This window comes from Oncorhynchus gorbuscha, linkage group LG05 (assembly GCF_021184085.1).
Source record: "Oncorhynchus gorbuscha isolate QuinsamMale2020 ecotype Even-year linkage group LG05, OgorEven_v1.0, whole genome shotgun sequence".
Classification (NCBI taxonomy): Eukaryota; Metazoa; Chordata; class Actinopteri; order Salmoniformes; family Salmonidae; genus Oncorhynchus; species Oncorhynchus gorbuscha.
This window is the reverse complement of record NC_060177.1, coordinates 85,906-104,219: the sequence shown is the minus strand read 5'-3', so window position 1 is coordinate 104,219 and position 18,314 is coordinate 85,906. Positions and strand designations below refer to the sequence as shown.

General features: G+C 39.0%; 1 protein-coding gene across 3 annotated transcripts in view; it reads right to left on the bottom strand.

The window, feature by feature from the left end:
- Window positions 1–18,314, bottom strand: part of LOC124035432 (isocitrate dehydrogenase [NADP], mitochondrial-like) — an 84,755-nt gene that overhangs the window by 19,574 nt on the left and 46,867 nt on the right. For 2 of the 3 annotated variants that reach the window (XM_046348880.1, XM_046348879.1), the window contains exons 7-8: window positions 15,283–15,434; window positions 7,969–8,081 (exon numbers count right to left, since the gene is read on the bottom strand). In XM_046348880.1, coding sequence (XP_046204836.1) covers window positions 7,969–8,081; window positions 15,283–15,434 — 265 coding nt within the window. The remainder of the gene's footprint in view (window positions 1–7,968; window positions 8,082–15,282; window positions 15,435–18,314) is intronic. The other variant, XR_006838734.1, reaches the window with a different exon arrangement.

Sequence of the window (18,314 nt, the reverse complement as noted above, 5' to 3'; positions counted from 1 at the left end):
CCAATATATCAACGGGTTAGGGTTAGCCTAACCCAAAGTATATGATTACTGTGAGAGTAGTTCCTCCAATGTATCAACGGGTTAGGGTTACCCTCACCCAAAGTATATGATTACTGGGAGAGTAGATCCTCCAATGTATCAATGGGTTAGGGTTAGGGTTACCCTAACCCAAAGTATATGATTACTGTGAGAGTAGTTCCTCCAATGTATCAACGGGTTAGGGTTACCCTCACCCAAAGTATATGATTACTGTGAGAGTAGATCCTCCAATGTATCAACGGGTTAGGGTTAGGGTTACCCTAACCCAAAGTATATGATGACTGTGAGAGTAGATCCTCCAATGTATCAACGGGTTAGGGTTAGCCTAACCCAAAGTATATGATTACTGTGAGAGTAGTTCCTCCAATGTATCAACGGGTTAGGGTTAGGGTTACCCTAACCCAAAGTATATGATGACTGTGAGAGTAGATCCTCCAATGTATCAACGGGTTAGGTTTAGCCTAACCCAAAGTATATGATTACTGTGAGAGTAGTTCCTCCAATGTATCAACGGGTTAGGGTTAGGGTTACCCTAACCCAAAGTATATGATGACTGTGAGAGTAGTTCCTCCAATATATCAACGGGTTAGGGTTAGCCTAACCCAAAGTATATGATGACTGTGAGAGTAGTTCCTCCAATGTATCAACGGGTTAGGGTTACCCTAACCCAAAGTATATGATGACTGTGAGAGTAGTTCCTCCAATATATCAACGGGTTAGGGTTAGCCTAACCCAAAGTATATGATTACTGTGAGAGTAGTTCCTCCAATGTATCAACGGGTTAGGGTTACCCTCACCCAAAGTATATGATTACTGTGAGAGTAGATCCTCCAATGTATCAACGGGTTAGGTTTACCCTAACCCAAAGTATATGATTACTGTGAGAGTAAATCCTCCAATGTATCAACGGGTTAGGGTTACCCTAACCCAAAGTATATGATGACTGTGAGAGTAGTTCCTCCAATGTATCAACGGGTTAGGGTTACCCTAACCCAAAGTATATGATTACTGTGAGAGTAAATCCTCCAATGTATCAACGGGTTAGGGTTACCCTCACCCAAAGTATATGATTACTGTGAGAGTAGATCCTCTAATGCACATATGTATCAACGGGCCACATCCGGCCCGCGAGAAGGTTTTTTACGGCCCCTGGGATGATCTTGATTTATTATTAGAACCGGCCCGCAGACCGCAGCAAGCCGGCAGCCCGCAGATCTTTTACACGCACCAATACTACATTTCCCACAATGCAATGACGCACCGAGCAGTAGGCTGCTTCATTTCAATATTTATTGGCACAGCAGTTGTCAGCATCACAGTAAAATTAACTTTCAGATACCCATCAAAAATGGCAAAACGGAAGGTGGACACTGAGAACCGGGGATTTCAAACAAGGTGGGAGTCGGAGTATTTGTTCACGGAGGTAGCTGGAAAACCTGTGTGTCTTCTGTGTGGAGAAAGTGTACTGAAAGAGTATAATCTGAGACGACATTATGAAACGAAACACGCGGACAAAAACAAGAATATGGACATGGAACAAAGGCTACAAAAGGCAGAGGAATTAAAACGAGGCCTGACAGGCTCTGTTCAAAAAAGCCAAATCACAAGGCCAGGCTGCTGTCAAGGCCAGTTTTATTTTGGCAGAAGAGATCGCTAAATCAGCCCGGCCATTTACGGAGGGGGATTTCATCAAAAACTGCATGATTAAAGTTTGTGACGAAGTTTGCCCAGAAAAAAGGCAACTCTTTTTAAATGTGAGTCTGAGCAGAAACACCATTGCCGAGAGAGTAGACCAGTTGTCCATCAATCTAAAAGAGCAGCTTGTGAAAAAGGGAAAAGATTTCATTGCATATTCCTTGGCTGTGGATGAGAGCACCGACATTTCTGACATTGCCCAGTTGTCAATTTTCATCCGCGGAGTGGACTCCAGCCTAAGCGTGACAGAGGAGTTTTGGCTTTACGTCCTATGCATGGCACAACTACGGGGCATGATTTGTATGAAGAGGTGTCAAGATGTGTAAATGAGATGGAGTTGGGAAAAACTCGTGGGTTTGACAACCGACGGAGCACCTGCGATGTGTGGACACAGGAGCGGACTGGTGGAGAAGATACGGGAAAAGATGCAAGAGGAAAACGCGACAGGTGAGCTGACAGCTTATCATTGTATCATACACCAGGAAGCCGGTAAAGCCTTGAAAATGGAGCATGTAATGAGCATCATCACGCGCACAGTTAACTTTATCAGAGCCAAAGGTTTGAATCACCGCCAGTTCAAGGCATTTCTGACGGAGTTAGAAACCATGGTGATTTGCCTTATCACACAGAGGTGCGATGGCTAAGCCAGGGAAAGGTGCTTCAAAGATGTTTCGAGCTTCGTGAGGAGATTTGTCTGTTCTTGGACAGCAAAGGGAAAGACACAACACAACTCCGAGACGAAGTTTCTGTGTGAAATGGCTTTTCTGTGTGACATTACGAGTCATCTGAATGCAATGAACTTGCAGCTGCAGGGTCGGGATCGTGTCATCTCTGATATGTACAGTACAGTGAAGGCATTTAAAACCAAACTGACTCTGTGGGAGACCAGATGCGGAAAGAAAATTTGAGCCACTTTCCCAGCTGCCAGACCATGAAAGAGAATTACAGTGTCCCGAGCGCACAGTTGGCTGATAAAATAGGTATCTTGCCGCTGACTCCAATTTGCTGACTTTGAAGCACAAAAAGCAGGTTGGAACTGCTCGGTAACCCATTTGCTGTTGACGTGGAAAGCTCACCACCAAACCTCCAAATGGAGTTGATTGACCTCCAATGCAATGATGCACTGAGGGCAAAATATGCGGCAGTGGGTGCTGCGGAGTTCGCCCGTTTCCTCCCGACACAATGCCCCAGCTGCGCATCCAGGCTGCTCAAACGTTGTCTATGTTTGGCAGCACATACCTGTGTGAACAACTGTTTTCTTTGATGAACTTGAACAAAACATCACACAGAAGTCGACTTACTGCTGAACACCTCCACTCAATTCTGAGGATTTCCTCAGCTCAGAGCCTTACCCCGAACATTGATGAACTTGTGGAAAAGATGGGACACCACCAAGTATCACCCTCAACCTCAAACAAGTGAACATTACTGTGCAATCACATATTTAGAGTTTTTACTCAGTTCAAGTTTAAAAGTTAAAGTTTAATATTTGTTTTCACTGCATGTTACTTCTCCTTAAACAAAGTGTTGTTTTTGATTAATAGATTTTTGCACTTTATTTTATTGTATTTCAATCCAATCATATTTTAAAAATATTTCAGTTGAGTGGATGATAGAAAATTGCTATTATTGTTTTTTTCTTTGAAGTAAATTTAGCCCACTTTTGCTAAAATAGAAAATATAGGCTACTGATGGTGCCTTGAATACCGGTTTCTTTCATTTAATGTTCATGTTATGGGGATTTTTATATAAAGGAAATTTGTCTTTTGTGTCTGTTGAAAATTAAAGATTACTGACAGAGCCATAAGAAAATATTGCTTTATTTATCTGATCATATTGGAATATATTTGTTAGGTTTTCAGTAGGTTCAATTAGGTTCACTAGACTATATGCGTCATTTAAAAAATTTTCAATGAACATTCGAACAGTCCGGCCCTCGGCTTGTAGCTAAATTTTTTATTTGGCCCTCCGTCCATTTGACTTTGACACCCCTGCTCTAATGTATCAACGATAAGTGTCTCTCTCTCTCCCCCTCTCCATCTCCTTTGTAACAAGTTGTGTCAATACGCTAGGGACCTGTTCCTAATACATTATTAAGTGTGTGTGTTTATCCTGTGTTATCATTTAGTTAGCTAGTAAATAAATTATTAAACCAATTTGTGTAGTACTGAATCATAAGTAAGGCTGGGTTTTTTGCAGATGCAGGTTACGACTGTTCAGAATGATGATATGACACGAGGTTATGATTAATACGTTGGTTTATGATAGGTAAACCCTTTAGATTTTAAACAACCGCTTTCATGGTGCCTCAAATTCCTAATGAGTTAATTGTTACATGTTTAATTTATTCGGGTAACAATTAAACATAGTTGATTAGATAAATAACCGGCAATAGAATAATTAAAGTAAAGTCACAACAATCCTGATCCTGCCCATTTTACAATATAATAGAATAATATATATCTAAATATATACAGGGTTAGGGTTAGGGTTATAATAGAATAATATATATCTAAATATATACAGGGTTAGGGTTAGGGTTATAATAGAATAATATATATCTAAATATATACAGGGTTAGGGTTATAATAGAATAATATATATCTAAATATATACAGGGTTAGGGTTAGGGTTATAATAGAATAATATATATCTAAATATATACAGGGTTAGGGTTATAATAGAATAATATATATCTAAATATATACAGGGTTAGGGTTATATAGAATAATAATATATATCTAAATATATACAGGGTTAGGGTTAGGGTTATAATAGAATAATATATATCTAAATATATACAGGGTTAGGGTTATAATAGAATAATATATATCTAAATATATACAGGGTTAGGGTTATAATAGAATAATATATATCTAAATATATACAGGGTTAGGGTTATAATAGAATAATATATATCTAAATATATACAGGGTTAGGGTTATAATAGAATAATATATATCTAAATATATACAGGGTTAGGGTTATAATAGAATAATATATATCTAAATATATACAGGGTTAGGGTTAGGGTTATAATAGAATAATATATATCTAAATATATACAGGGTTAGGGTTATAATATAATAATATATATCTAAATATATACAGGGTTAGGGTTATAATAGAATAATATAATAGAATAATATATATCTAAATATATACAGGGTTAGGGTTATAATATAATAATATATATCTAAATATATACAGGGTTAGGGTTATAATAGAATAATATATATCTAAATATATACAGGGTTAGGGTTATAATAGAATAATATAATAGAATAATATATATCTAAATATATACAGGGTTAGGGTTATAATATAATAATATATATCTAAATATATACAGGGTTAGGGAATAATATAATAGAATAATATATATCTAAATATATACAGGGTTAGGGGGTTATTATAATATAATAGAATAATATATATCTAAATATATACAGGGTTAGGTTATAATATAATAATATATATCTAAATATATACAGGGTTAGGGTTATAATAGAATAATATATATCTAAATATATACAGGGTTAGGGTTATAATAGAATAATATATATCTAAATATATACAGGGTTAGGGTTATAATAGAATAATATATATCTAAATATATACAGGGTTAGGGTTATAATAGAATAATATATATCTAAATATATACAGGGTTATTATAATAGAATAATATATATCTAAATATATACAGGGTTAGGGTTAGGGTTATAATAGAATAATATATATCTAAATATATACAGGGTTAGGGTTATAATAGAATAATATATATCTAAATATATACAGGGTTAGGGTTATAATAGAATAATATATATCTAAATATATACAGGGTTAGGGTTAGGGTTATAATAGAATAATATATATCTAAATATATACAGGGTTAGGGTTATAATAGAATAATATATATCTAAATATATACAGGGTTAGGGTTATAATAGAATAATATATATCTAAATATATACAGGGTTAGGGTTAGGGTTATAATAGAATAATATATATCTAAATATATACAGGGTTAGGGTTATAATAGAATAATATATATCTAAATATATACAGGGTTAGGGTTATAATAGAATAATATATATCTAAATATATACAGGGTTAGGGTTAGGGTTATAATAGAATAATATATATCTAAATATATACAGGGTTAGGGTTATAATAGAATAATATATATCTAAATATATACAGGGTTAGGGTTAGGGTTATAATAGAATAATATATATCTAAATATATACAGGGTTAGGGTTATAATAGAATAATATATATCTAAATATATACAGGGTTAGGGTTATAATAGAATAATATATATCTAAATATATACAGGGTTAGGGTTATAATAGAATAATATATATCTAAATATATAAGGGTTAGTTATAAAGAATAATATATATCTAAATATATACAGGGTTAGGGTTATAATAGAATAATATATATCTAAATATATACAGGGTTAGGGTTATAATAGAATAATATATATCTAAATATATACAGGGTTAGGGTTATAATAGAATAATATATATATAGGGTTAGGGTTATAATAGAATAATATATATCTAAATATATACAGGGTTAGGGTTATAATAGAATAATATATATCTAAATATATACAGGGTTAGGGTTATAATAGAATAATATATATCTAAATATATACAGGGTTAGGGTTAGGGTTATAATAGAATAATATATATCTAAATATATACAGGGTTAGGGTTATAATAGAATAATATAATCTAAAATATAGGGTTATCTAAATCTAAATATATACAGGGTTAGGGTTATAATAGAATAATATATATCTAAATATATACAGGGTTAGGGGGTTATAATAGAATAATATATATCTAAATATATACAGGGTTAGGGTTATAATAGAATAATATATATCTAAATATATACAGGGTTAGGGTTATAATAGAATAATATATATCTAAATATATACAGGGTTAGGGTTATAATAGAATAATATATATCTAAATATATACAGGGTTAGGGTTATAATAGAATAATATATATCTAAATATATACAGGGTTAGGGTTATAATAGAATAATATATATCTAAATATATACAGGGTTAGGGTTAGGGTTATAATAGAATAATATATATCTAAATATATACAGGGTTAGGGTTATAATAGAATAATATATATCTAAATATATACAGGGTTAGGGTTATAATAGAATAATATATATCTAAATATACAGGGTTAGGGTTATAATAGAATAATATATATCTAAATATATACAGGGTTAGGGTTATAATAGAATAATATATATCTAAATATATACAGGGTTAGGGTTAGGGTTATAATAGAATAATATATATCTAAATATATACAGGGTTAGGGTTATAATAGAATAATATATATCTAAATATATACAGGGTTAGGGTTATAATAGAATAATATATATCTAAATATATACAGGGTTAGGGTTAGGGTTATAATAGAATAATATATATCTAAATATATACAGGGTTAGGGTTATAATAGAATAATATATATCTAAATATATACAGGGTTAGGGTTATAATAGAATAATATATATAAATATATACAGGGTTAGGGTTATAATATAATAATATATATCTAAATATATACAGTACCAGTCAAAAGTTTGGACATCAACCCATTCAAGGGCTTTTCTTTATTTGTACAATTTTCTACATTGTAGAATAATAGTGAAACTATGAAATAACACATGGAATCATGTAGTGACCAGAAAAGTGATAAATAAATCAAAATATATTTTGTATTTCAGATTCTTCACAGTAGTCAACCTGTGCCTTATGTGTTATTTCATAGTGTTGATGTCTTCACTATTATTCTACAATGTAGAAAATAGTCCAAATAAAGAAAACCCTTGAATGAGTCGGTGTCCAAACTGTTGACTGGTACTGTATATATTCTTTTATCATCTAAAAATGTGGGTACAATCAGAATGAGGACAAGATCAGGACAAACAATTGATGTTAGAACCAGGTATAAACATGCCTAGTGAAATGGTTCTGGTAGCTCTACCATACAGGAGGATAGTTTTAACAGTGACATGGTGATCTACCCTACAAGAGGAGACGATATTTGTAACAGTTACTGGCTATGCAGCAGCATTAGCATTAGCAATTAGATTGAATTTCCCACCAGCGTGGAAAGGTCCTAATGCTCAGTTGCTGGTTACCGTGGCGTGAGTCAGGGATAGAATTAGGGTTAGAGGTTCCTTACCCTCTGGTGTTGGCGGTAGTGCCGTGTCACAGTGCCGTGGGCTGCCTCTGCCTCAATGGTCTTCCCATCAGGACACACCAACACTGACGTCATTAGACCCAGGGAGCCAAAACCTATGCAACAACAACAAGAGGGTGTCTATGAGGACTAACCACCCTTCATAGCCTGGTTCCTCTAGGTTCTGGCCTTTCTAGGGAGTTTTTCCTTACCACCTTCTACACCTGCATTGCTTGCTGTTTGGGGTTTTAGGCTGGGTTTGTGACATCACTTTGTGACATCAGCTGATGTAAGAAGGGCTTTATAAATACATTTGATTTGATTTTATATACTATTACAGGCACCCGACCAGGCCCAGATCCCGGTGATTCGCTGGAAAAGGAAATGGAGGTTTTGCGGAAAGAGATCAGGGTGCCTTGTGAGGATCAGGCGACGAGTGGCTAATCTGCCCTTGCCTTCCATCCTGCTAGCTAACGTTCAATCGCTGGGAAAATAAATCTAACAAACTGAAAACACATACATCTTACCTACAGGACATTTATAACTGTAATATCTTATGTTTCACAGAGTCGTGGCTGAACGGCGATATTAAGAACATACAACTGGCGGGTTATACACTATCGTCAGGACAGAACAGCAGCCTCTGGTAAGACACGGGGCGGAGGTCTATGTTATACACTATCGTCAGGACAGAACAGCAGCCTCTGGTAAGACACGGGCGGAGGTCTATGTTATACACTCTATAGGCAGGATAGAACAGCAGCCTCTGGTAAGAAACGGGGCGGAGGTCTATGTTATACACTCTATTGTCAGGACAGAACAGCAGCCTCTGGTAAGACACGGGGCGGAGGTCTATGTTATACACTCTATAGGCAGGATAGAACAGCAGCCTCTGGTAAGACACGGGCGGAGGTCTATGTTATACACTCTATAGGCAGGACAGAACAGCAGCCTCTGGTAAGACACGGGGCGGAGGTCTATGTTATACACTCTATAGGCAGGACAGAACAGCAGCCTCTGGTAAGAAACGGGCGGAGGTCTATGTTATACACTCTATAGGCAGGACAGAACAGCAGCCTCTGGTAAGACACGGGGCGGAGGTCTATGTTATACACTCTATAGGCAGGACAGAACAGCAGCCTCTGGTAAGACACGGGGCGGAGGTCTATGTTATACACTCTATAGGCAGGACAGAACAGCAGCCTCTGGTAAGACACGGGGCGGAGGTCTATGTTATACACTCTATAGGCAGGACAGAACAGCAGCCTCTGGTAAGACACGGGGCGGAGGTCTATGTTATACACTATCGTCAGGACAGAACAGCAGCCTCTGGTAAGACACGGGGCGGAGGTCTATGTTATACACTCTATAGGCAGGATAGAACAGCAGCCTCTGGTAAGACACGGGGCGGAGGTCTATGTTATACACTATCGTCAGGACAGAACAGCAGCCTCTGGTAAGACATTTGTCATTTGTAAACAATAGCTGGTGCACAATATCTAATGAAGTCTCAAGGTTTTGCTCGCCTGAGGTAGAGTATCTCATGCATGATAAAGAGTTTTCATCTGTTTTTTTCATAGCTGTTTACATACCACCACAGACCGAGGCTGGCACTAAAACCACACTAAATGAGCTGTATTCCACCATAAGCAAACAGAAAAGCGTTCATCCAGAGGCGGCGCTCCTAGTGGCCGGGGACTTTAATGCAGGGAAAATTAATTCAGTTTCCCTAATTTCTATCAGCATGTTAAATGTGCAACCAGAGGGGAAAAAATTCTAGACCACCTTTACTCTACACACAGACACGCGTACAAAGCTCTCCCTCCATTTGGCAAATATGACCATAACTCTATCCTCCTGATTCCTGCTTACAAGCTAAAATTGAAGCAGGAAGCACCAGTAACTTGGTCTATAAAAAAAGTGGTCAGATGAAGCGGATGCTAAGCTACAGGACTGTTTTGCTAGTACAGACAGGAATATGTTAGGGATTCTTCCGGTGACATTGAGGAATACACCACATCAGTCACTGGCTTTATCAATAAGTGCATCGAGGACGTCGTCCCCACAGTGACTGTACGTACAGTACAGGACTGTACATACTCCGAGCATGCGCTGACCAAATGGCAAGTGTCTTCATTGACATTTTCAACCTCTCCCAGTCTGAGTCTGTAATACCAACAAGTTTCAAGCAGACTACCATAGTCCCTGTGCCCAAGAACACCAAGGTAACCTGCCTAAATGACTACTGACTCATAGCACTCACGTCTGTAGCCATGAAATGCTTTAAAAGGCTACCCTTTGGGCATCGGTGTAAAAATACTTTAAAGTACGACTTATGTCGTTTTTTGTGGTATCTGTACATTACTTTACTATTTCTATTTTTGTCAACTTTTACTTCACTACATTCGTAAAGAAAATAATATACTTTTTACTCCATACATTTTCCTTGACACCCAAAAGTACTCGTTACATTTTGACAGGAAAATTTTCCAATTCACACACTTACCAAGAGTACATCCCTGGTCATCCCTACTGCCACTGGTGTGGCAGACTCACTAAACACAAATGCCTTGTTTGTAAATCATGTCTGAGTGATGGAGTGTGCCCCTGGCTATCCGTCAATAAAAGTACAAAAAAATACAATTGTGCCGTCTGGTTTGCTTAATATAAGGAATTTGAAATAGTTTATATTTGTACTTTTATTTTTGAAACTTAAGTACATTGTTCCCCTGGCTATCCGTCAATAAAAAATAAACTACAATTGTGCCATCTGGCTGAATATAAGGAATTTGAAATGATTTATACTTTTACTCAAGTATGACAATGTAGTACTTTTTCCACCACTGGATATGTCTGGTGGTTATAGCATTTCATTCACATGACCCATCCATTTAGACCAGTGTGTCTGGGGGTTACAGCATTTCATTCACATGACCCATCCATTTAGACCAGTGTGTCTGGGGGTTACAGCATTTCATTCACATGACCCATCCATTTAGACCAGTGTGTCTGGGGGTTACAGCATTTCATTCACATGACCCATCCATTTAGACCAGTGTGTCTGGGGGTTATAGCATTTCATTCACATGACCCATCCATTTAGACCAGTGTGTCTGGGGGTTGTAGCATTTCATTCACATGACCCATCCATTTAGACCAGTGTGTCTGGTGGTTATAGACCCATCTATTTAGACCAGTGTGTCTGGTGGTTATAGCATTTCATTCACATGACCCATCCATTTAGACCAGTGTGTCTGGGGGTTATAGCATTTCATTCACATGACCCATCCATTTAGACCAGTGTGTCTGGGGGTTGTAGCATTTCATTCACATGACCCATCCATTTAGACCAGTGTGTCTGGGGGTTATAGCATTTCATTCACATGACCCATCCATTTAGACCAGTGTGTCTGGGGGTTATAGCATTTCATTCACATGACCCATCCATTTAGACCAGTGTGTCTGGGGGTTATAGCATTTCATTCACATGACACATCCATTTAGACCAGTGTGTCTGGGGGTTGTAGCATTTCATTCACATGACCCATCCATTTAGACCAGTGTGTCTGGGGGTTATAGCATTTCATTCACATGACCCATCCATTTAGACCAGTGTGTCTGGTGGTTATAGACCCATCTATTTAGACCAGTGTGTCTGGTGGTTATAGCATTTCATTCACATGACCCATCCATTTAGACCAGTGTGTCTGGTGGTTATAGCATTTCATTCACATGACCCATCCATTTAGACCAGTGTGTCTGGGGGTTACAGCATTTCATTCACATGACCCATCCATTTAGACCAGTGTGTCTGGGGGTTACAGCATTTCATTCACATGACCCATCCATTTAGACCAGTGTGTCTGGGGGTTACAGCATTTCATTCACATGACCCATCCATTTAGACCAGTGTGTCTGGGGGTTATAGCATTTCATTCACATGACCCATCCATTTAGACCAGTGTGTCTGGGGGTTGTAGCATTTCATTCACATGACCCATCCATTTAGACCAGTGTGTCTGGTGGTTATAGACCCATCTATTTAGACCAGTGTGTCTGGTGGTTATAGCATTTCATTCACATGACCCATCCATTTAGACCAGTGTGTCTGGGGGTTATAGCATTTCATTCACATGACCCATCCATTTAGACCAGTGTGTCTGGGGGTTGTAGCATTTCATTCACATGACCCATCCATTTAGACCAGTGTGTCTGGGGTTATAGCATTTCATTCACATGACCCATCCATTTAGACCAGTGTGTCTGGGGGTTGTAGCATTTCATTCACATGACCCATCCATTTAGACCAGTGTGTCTGGGGGTTATAGCATTTCATTCACATGACCCATCCATTTAGACCAGTGTGTCTGGGGGTTGTAGCATTTCATTCACATGACCCATCCATTTAGACCAGTGTGTCTGGTGGTTATAGACCCATCTATTTAGACCAGTGTGTCTGGTGGTTATAGCATTTCATTCACATGACCCATCCATTTAGACCAGTGTGTCTGGGGGTTATAGCATTTCATTCACATGACCCATCCATTTAGACCAGTGTGTCTGGGGGTTGTAGCATTTCATTCACATGACCCATCCATTTAGACCAGTGTGTCTGGGGGTTATAGCATTTCATTCACATGACCCATCCATTTAGACCAGTGTGTCTGGGGGTTGTAGCATTTCATTCACATGACCCATCCATTTAGACCAGTGTGTCTGGGGGTTATAGCATTTCATTCACATGACCCATCCATTTAGACCAGTGTGTCTGGGGGTTATAGCATTTCATTCACATGACCCATCCATTTAGACCAGTGTGTCTGGGGGTTATAGCATTTCATTCACATGACCCATCCATTTAGACCAGTGTGTCTGGGGGTTATAGCATTTCATTCACATGACCCATCCATTTAGACCAGTGTGTCTGGGGGTTATAGCATTTCATTCACATGACCCATCCATTTAGACCAGTGTGTCTGGGGGTTATAGCATTTCATTCACATGACCCATCCATTTAGACCAGTGTGTCTGGGGGTTACAGACCCATCCATTTAGACCAGTGTGTCTGGGGGTTACAGACCCATCCATTTAGACCAGTGTGTCTGGGTAAGTGTCATCTAATATTTATAACATGTTTTTATCTGGACACTTTCTGTTTAACTGGAATTGTTCCTTGATGTAGGCTACTACCACTTTTAGAATTGTTCCTTGATGTAGGCTACTACCACTTTTAGAATTGTTCCTTGATGTAGGCTACTACCACTTTTAGAATTGTTCCTTGATGTAGGCTACTACCACTTTTAGAATTGTTCCTTGATGTAGGCTACTACCACTTTTAGTCTTCATCTTTACTACACTACTCTCCAGTAGGTACCAAAACATTCAAAGGCCCTTTTCTCAAAAGTGAGTTTACAAGTTAATCAACATTCAAAGCAGATGAAGTGTATAAAATACCATTTTGTAGCTCTTAGTATCTACTTTTATCCAATGTAAAAATATATATATATATATATATATTTTTTTTTTTGCTACATAAGACCGATTTGAGCTGGTGAGTCACATTTAAACTTTTAATTTTTAATAAAAAAAATTATATCTCAAAAAACATAATTCCACTTTGACAATACGGGTTATTGTGTGTAGGCCAGTGATACAAAATCGAAATGGTATTAATTTTAAATTCAGGCTGTAACTCTACAAAATGTGTAAAAAGTCAAGGGGTGTGAACACTTTCTGAAGGAACTGTACATCCAGACTTTCTGATGTGATTATACTTTAAGAGGACTCCTGCTAGCTACAAGGTGGACCTTTCTCAGCAATAAAAACATGAAACCCTTAGAAGTTAAGAGAAAATATGAGATTATATTGGACGATGATTGGAACATATGTATGTACAGTTAGACTGTGGTTTCACCTTGAGCCAGTATGTCAGACTGAATGTTTTCATAATAATAATAACTATATTACTGTATGTATAAACAGTATATTATATATTAGTGTTGGTCTCACATTGGGACAGTATGTCAGACTGAACAATTCCATTATTGTTTTATTATCATTATATATTATTACTGTATGTACAGTACCTGTCAAAAGTTTGCACACACCTACTCATTCAAGGGTTTTTCTTTATTAAAAAAAAACATTGTAAAATATTAGTGAAGACATTAAAACTGTGAAATAAAACATATGGAATCATGTAGTAACCAAAAATGTGTTAAACAAATCAAAATAGATTTTAGATTTTTCAAAGTATCCACCCTTTGCCTCGATGACAGCTTTGCACACTCTTGGCATTGTCTGAAACAGCATCATGAGGAATGCTTTTCCAAGGAGTTCCCACATATGCTGAGCACTTGTTGGCTGCTTTTCCATCACTCTGCGGTCCAACTTTTCCCAAACCATCTCAATTGGGTTGAGGTCAGATGATTGTGGAGGCCAGGTCATCTGATGCAGCACTTCAATACTCTCCTTGGTCAAATAACCCTTACCCAGTGTGGAGCTGTGTTGGGTCACTGTCCTGTTAAAAAACAAATGATAGTCCCACTAAGCACAAACAAGATGGGATGGCGTATTGCTGCAGAATGCTGAGGTAGTCATGCTGGTTAAGTGTGCCTTGAATTTTAAATAAATCACTGACAGTGTCACAAGCAAAGCAACATCACACCTCCTCCTCCATGCTTCACGGTGTGAACCACACATGTGGAGATCCTACGTTCACCTACTCTGCGTCTCACAAACACACGGCGATTGGAACCAAAAATCTCAAATTTAGACTCATGAGACCAAAGGACAGATTTCCACCGGTCTAATGTCCAAATCTGTCCAATGTCCATTGCTCATGTTTCTTGGCTCAAGCAAGTCTCTTATTGGTGTCCTTTAGTAGTGATTTCATTGCAGCAATTTGACCATGAAGGCCTGATTGATGTTGAGATGTGTCTGTTACTTGAACTCTGTGAAGCATTTATGAACATGTCCTCTGCAGCAGGGGTAACTTTGGGTCTTCATGTCCTCATGAGAGCCAGTTTCATCATAGCGCTTGATGGTTTTGAGAATGCCAAGAGTGTGCAAAGCTGTCGTCAGGTCAAAGGTTGGCTACTTTAAATCATTTTAAATATAAAATATATTTAGATTTGTTTAACACTTTTTTGGTTACTACATGATTTCATATGTGTTATTTTATAGTTTTTATGTCTTCACTATTATTTTACAATGTAGAAAATCGTAAAAATCAAGAAAAACCCTTGAATGATTCGGCGTCCAAACTTTTGACTGGTACTGTATATACAGTATATTATATATTAGTGTTGGTCTCACCTTGAGCCAATATGTCAGACTGAACATCTCCATCGTAGTTCTTGCAGGCCCAGACGAAGGCTCCGGAGGACTTGAGGACTTGTGCCACCATGTCATCAATGAGGCGGTGCTCGTACCAGATCTTCAGCCTGTCAAACTCTGGCTTGTAGTTCCTGTAGAGAACACAGGGGAGCTTTTAAAGCAGGCCTAGATTAACTGTTAACACTGGGGAAGAATCAGCAAGGAAAGATACTGTCTACCTTGGCAAGCCACTTTGGCATGTCAATAACTTTATATGGTTTTTATGTGATATTTTTTATGGTGAATAGACTGTGGCCTCTATTCAATCTGTATCATGGAATTTCAGCATGGTACAGAATGATAAGAAAATGGCGCCAATTGTGCTATTTTGTGTGTTTTTTCGCATTGTTTAACTTATTTTGTACATAATGCTGATGCTACCGTCTCTTATGGCCGAAAAGAGCTTCTGGATATCAGAACAGTGATTACTCACCTCAAACTGGATTCAGATTTTTTCTTTAATGAGTCTGACGTGAAGGACATAATGTTGCTCCCAGACAAGGCCAAAATCCCTTTTATTCACACGAAGAAAGGAAGGAAATAACATGGGTGCAGATCAGAGTGCCTTGTGAGAATTCGTCGGCTACCAGCCTCTACCATCTATGTATGTGCGGACTAACTGGCAAGTGTCTTCACTGACATTTCCAACCTCTCCCTGACCAAGTCTGTAGTACCTACATGTTTCAAACAGACCACCATAGTCCCTGTGGCTAAGAAAGCAAAGGTGACCTGCTTAAATGTCTGCTGCTGCTCTGTAGCATTCATGTCGGTAGCCATGAAGTACTTTGAAAGGCTGGTCATGGCTAACATCACCTCCATCATCCCGGAAACGCTAGACCCACTCCAATTCGCGTATCGCCCCAACAGATGATGCAATCTCAATCGCACTCAACACTGCCCTTTACCACCTGGACACAAGGAACACCTATGTGAGAATGCTGTTCATTGATGAAAGCTCAACGCTCAACACCATAGCGCCCACAAAGCAGCTAAGGACCCTGGGACTAAACACCTCCCTCTGCAACTGGATCCTGGACTTCCTGATGGGCCGCCCCCAGGAGGTAAGGGTAGGCAACAACACATATGCTACGTTGATCCTCAACACAGTGGCCCCTCAGGGGTGCGTGCTTAGTCCCCTCCTTAGTCCCGTTCACAAACGACTGCGTAGCAAGCACGACTCCAACACCAACAAGTTTGCTGATGACACAACGGTGGTAGGCCTGATCACCGACAACAATGAGACAGTCGGTCAGAGGCCGTCAGAGACCTGGCTGTGTGGTGCCAAGACAAAAACCTCTCCCTCAACGTGATCAAGACAAAGGAGATGATCGTGGACTACAGGAAAAGGAGGACCCAGCACGCCCCCATTCACATCGACGGGGCTGTAGTGGAACAGGTTGAGAGCTTCAAGTTCCTTGGCGTCCACATCACCAACAAACTATCATGGTCCAAACACTCAAAGACAGTCGTGAAGAGGGCACGACAATGCCTTTTCCCCCTCAGGAGCTTGAAAAGATTTGGCATGGGTCTCCAGATCTTCAAAAAGTTCAGCTGCACCATCGAGAGCATCCTGACCAGTCGGTATCCGACCGTAAGGTCCTACAGAGGTAGTGCGTCCGGCCCAGTACATCACTGGGGCCAAGCTTCATGCTATCCAAGGCCTCCATATTAGGCCGTGTCAGACGAAGGCCGAGAATGTGTGAAAGACTACAGTAACCCAAGTCATAGACTGTTCTCTCTGCTACCGACCTGTCATGGTCCACCTGTCACCAGAGGGTGTTAGAGACCATCCTAGAGACATTGACGACACTCAGGTGTGTCCAATTTACCCATTATGATTTCCCTGTTAAACGAAGTGATTTCTGTTGTGCGTTCGTTTCCTGGGTGAGTTTTTGAGACTTAGTGTTTGTTGTTTTTTCAAGTATACTGTGATCCTGTGGCCACCGTTTCTCAGTAAAGTATTATGTTTATCCTGAACCACTGATTCCTCGTCTGGACTCTTCTCTGCACCGGTCTCTAACCTTATCATATTACAGCAAGCTTCTGCCAAAACATTGACCCAGCAGAGATCACCCAGATCAAGAATGTTGTTACCCACCTGGACTCCATCTCCTTCCTGATTACCTCCCCTATATCTGTCACTCCCTTTGGTTCTTTCCCCAGGCGTTATTGTTTCTGTTCCTTTGTTTTATGTCTTTACGCTACTCATGTTTCTTGTTTTGTTCCATGTTCTATTAAATTCACTCTCTGTACTTGCTTCCTGATTATTAGCATACATGTTACACAGCCACCATCCTGCAGCTCCATATTTGGGGCGGCAGGGTAGCCTAGAGGTTAGAGCGGTAACCCGGAAGGTTGCAAGTTCAAATCCCCAAGCTGACAATGAAGGCTAATATTATTTTTTTATTTTACCTCTAGGCAAGTCAGTTAAGAACAAATTCTTATTTTCAACTGTTAACTGTTCCTGTTCAGGGGCAGAGCTAAAGTTTTGTACCATGTCAGCTCAGGGGTTTGAACCTGCAACCTTCCAGTTACTAGTCCAACGCTCTAACCACTAGGCTACCCTGCAGTTCTGCCCCTGAACCGACAGTTAATCCACTGTTCCTAGGCCGTCATTGAAAATAAGAATGTGTTCTTAACTGGCTTGCCTAGTTAAATAAAGGTCAAATTAAAAAATAAATATTAGCCTTCATTGCCGAGCTGTGATGAGTCTTCAACCACCCATTCAGCGGACAAGAAGCAGCCAGCCGACTGTTCAACTCCATCAAGGATGAACTGGCCTCTCGGGAACTGGAAGAGGACCTTGAGTCCCTGATAATTCTGGCAATCAGAATCGACAACTGCCTCCGAGAACACGTGAAACAGCGCCTTTTTGACACCACCCCATTATCCTGGTTTCCTGAGCACCCCAAGCTCCCCGAACCCATTATTGAGGAGCCCATGCAGCTGGGACGCGCATGTCTGAGCCCACA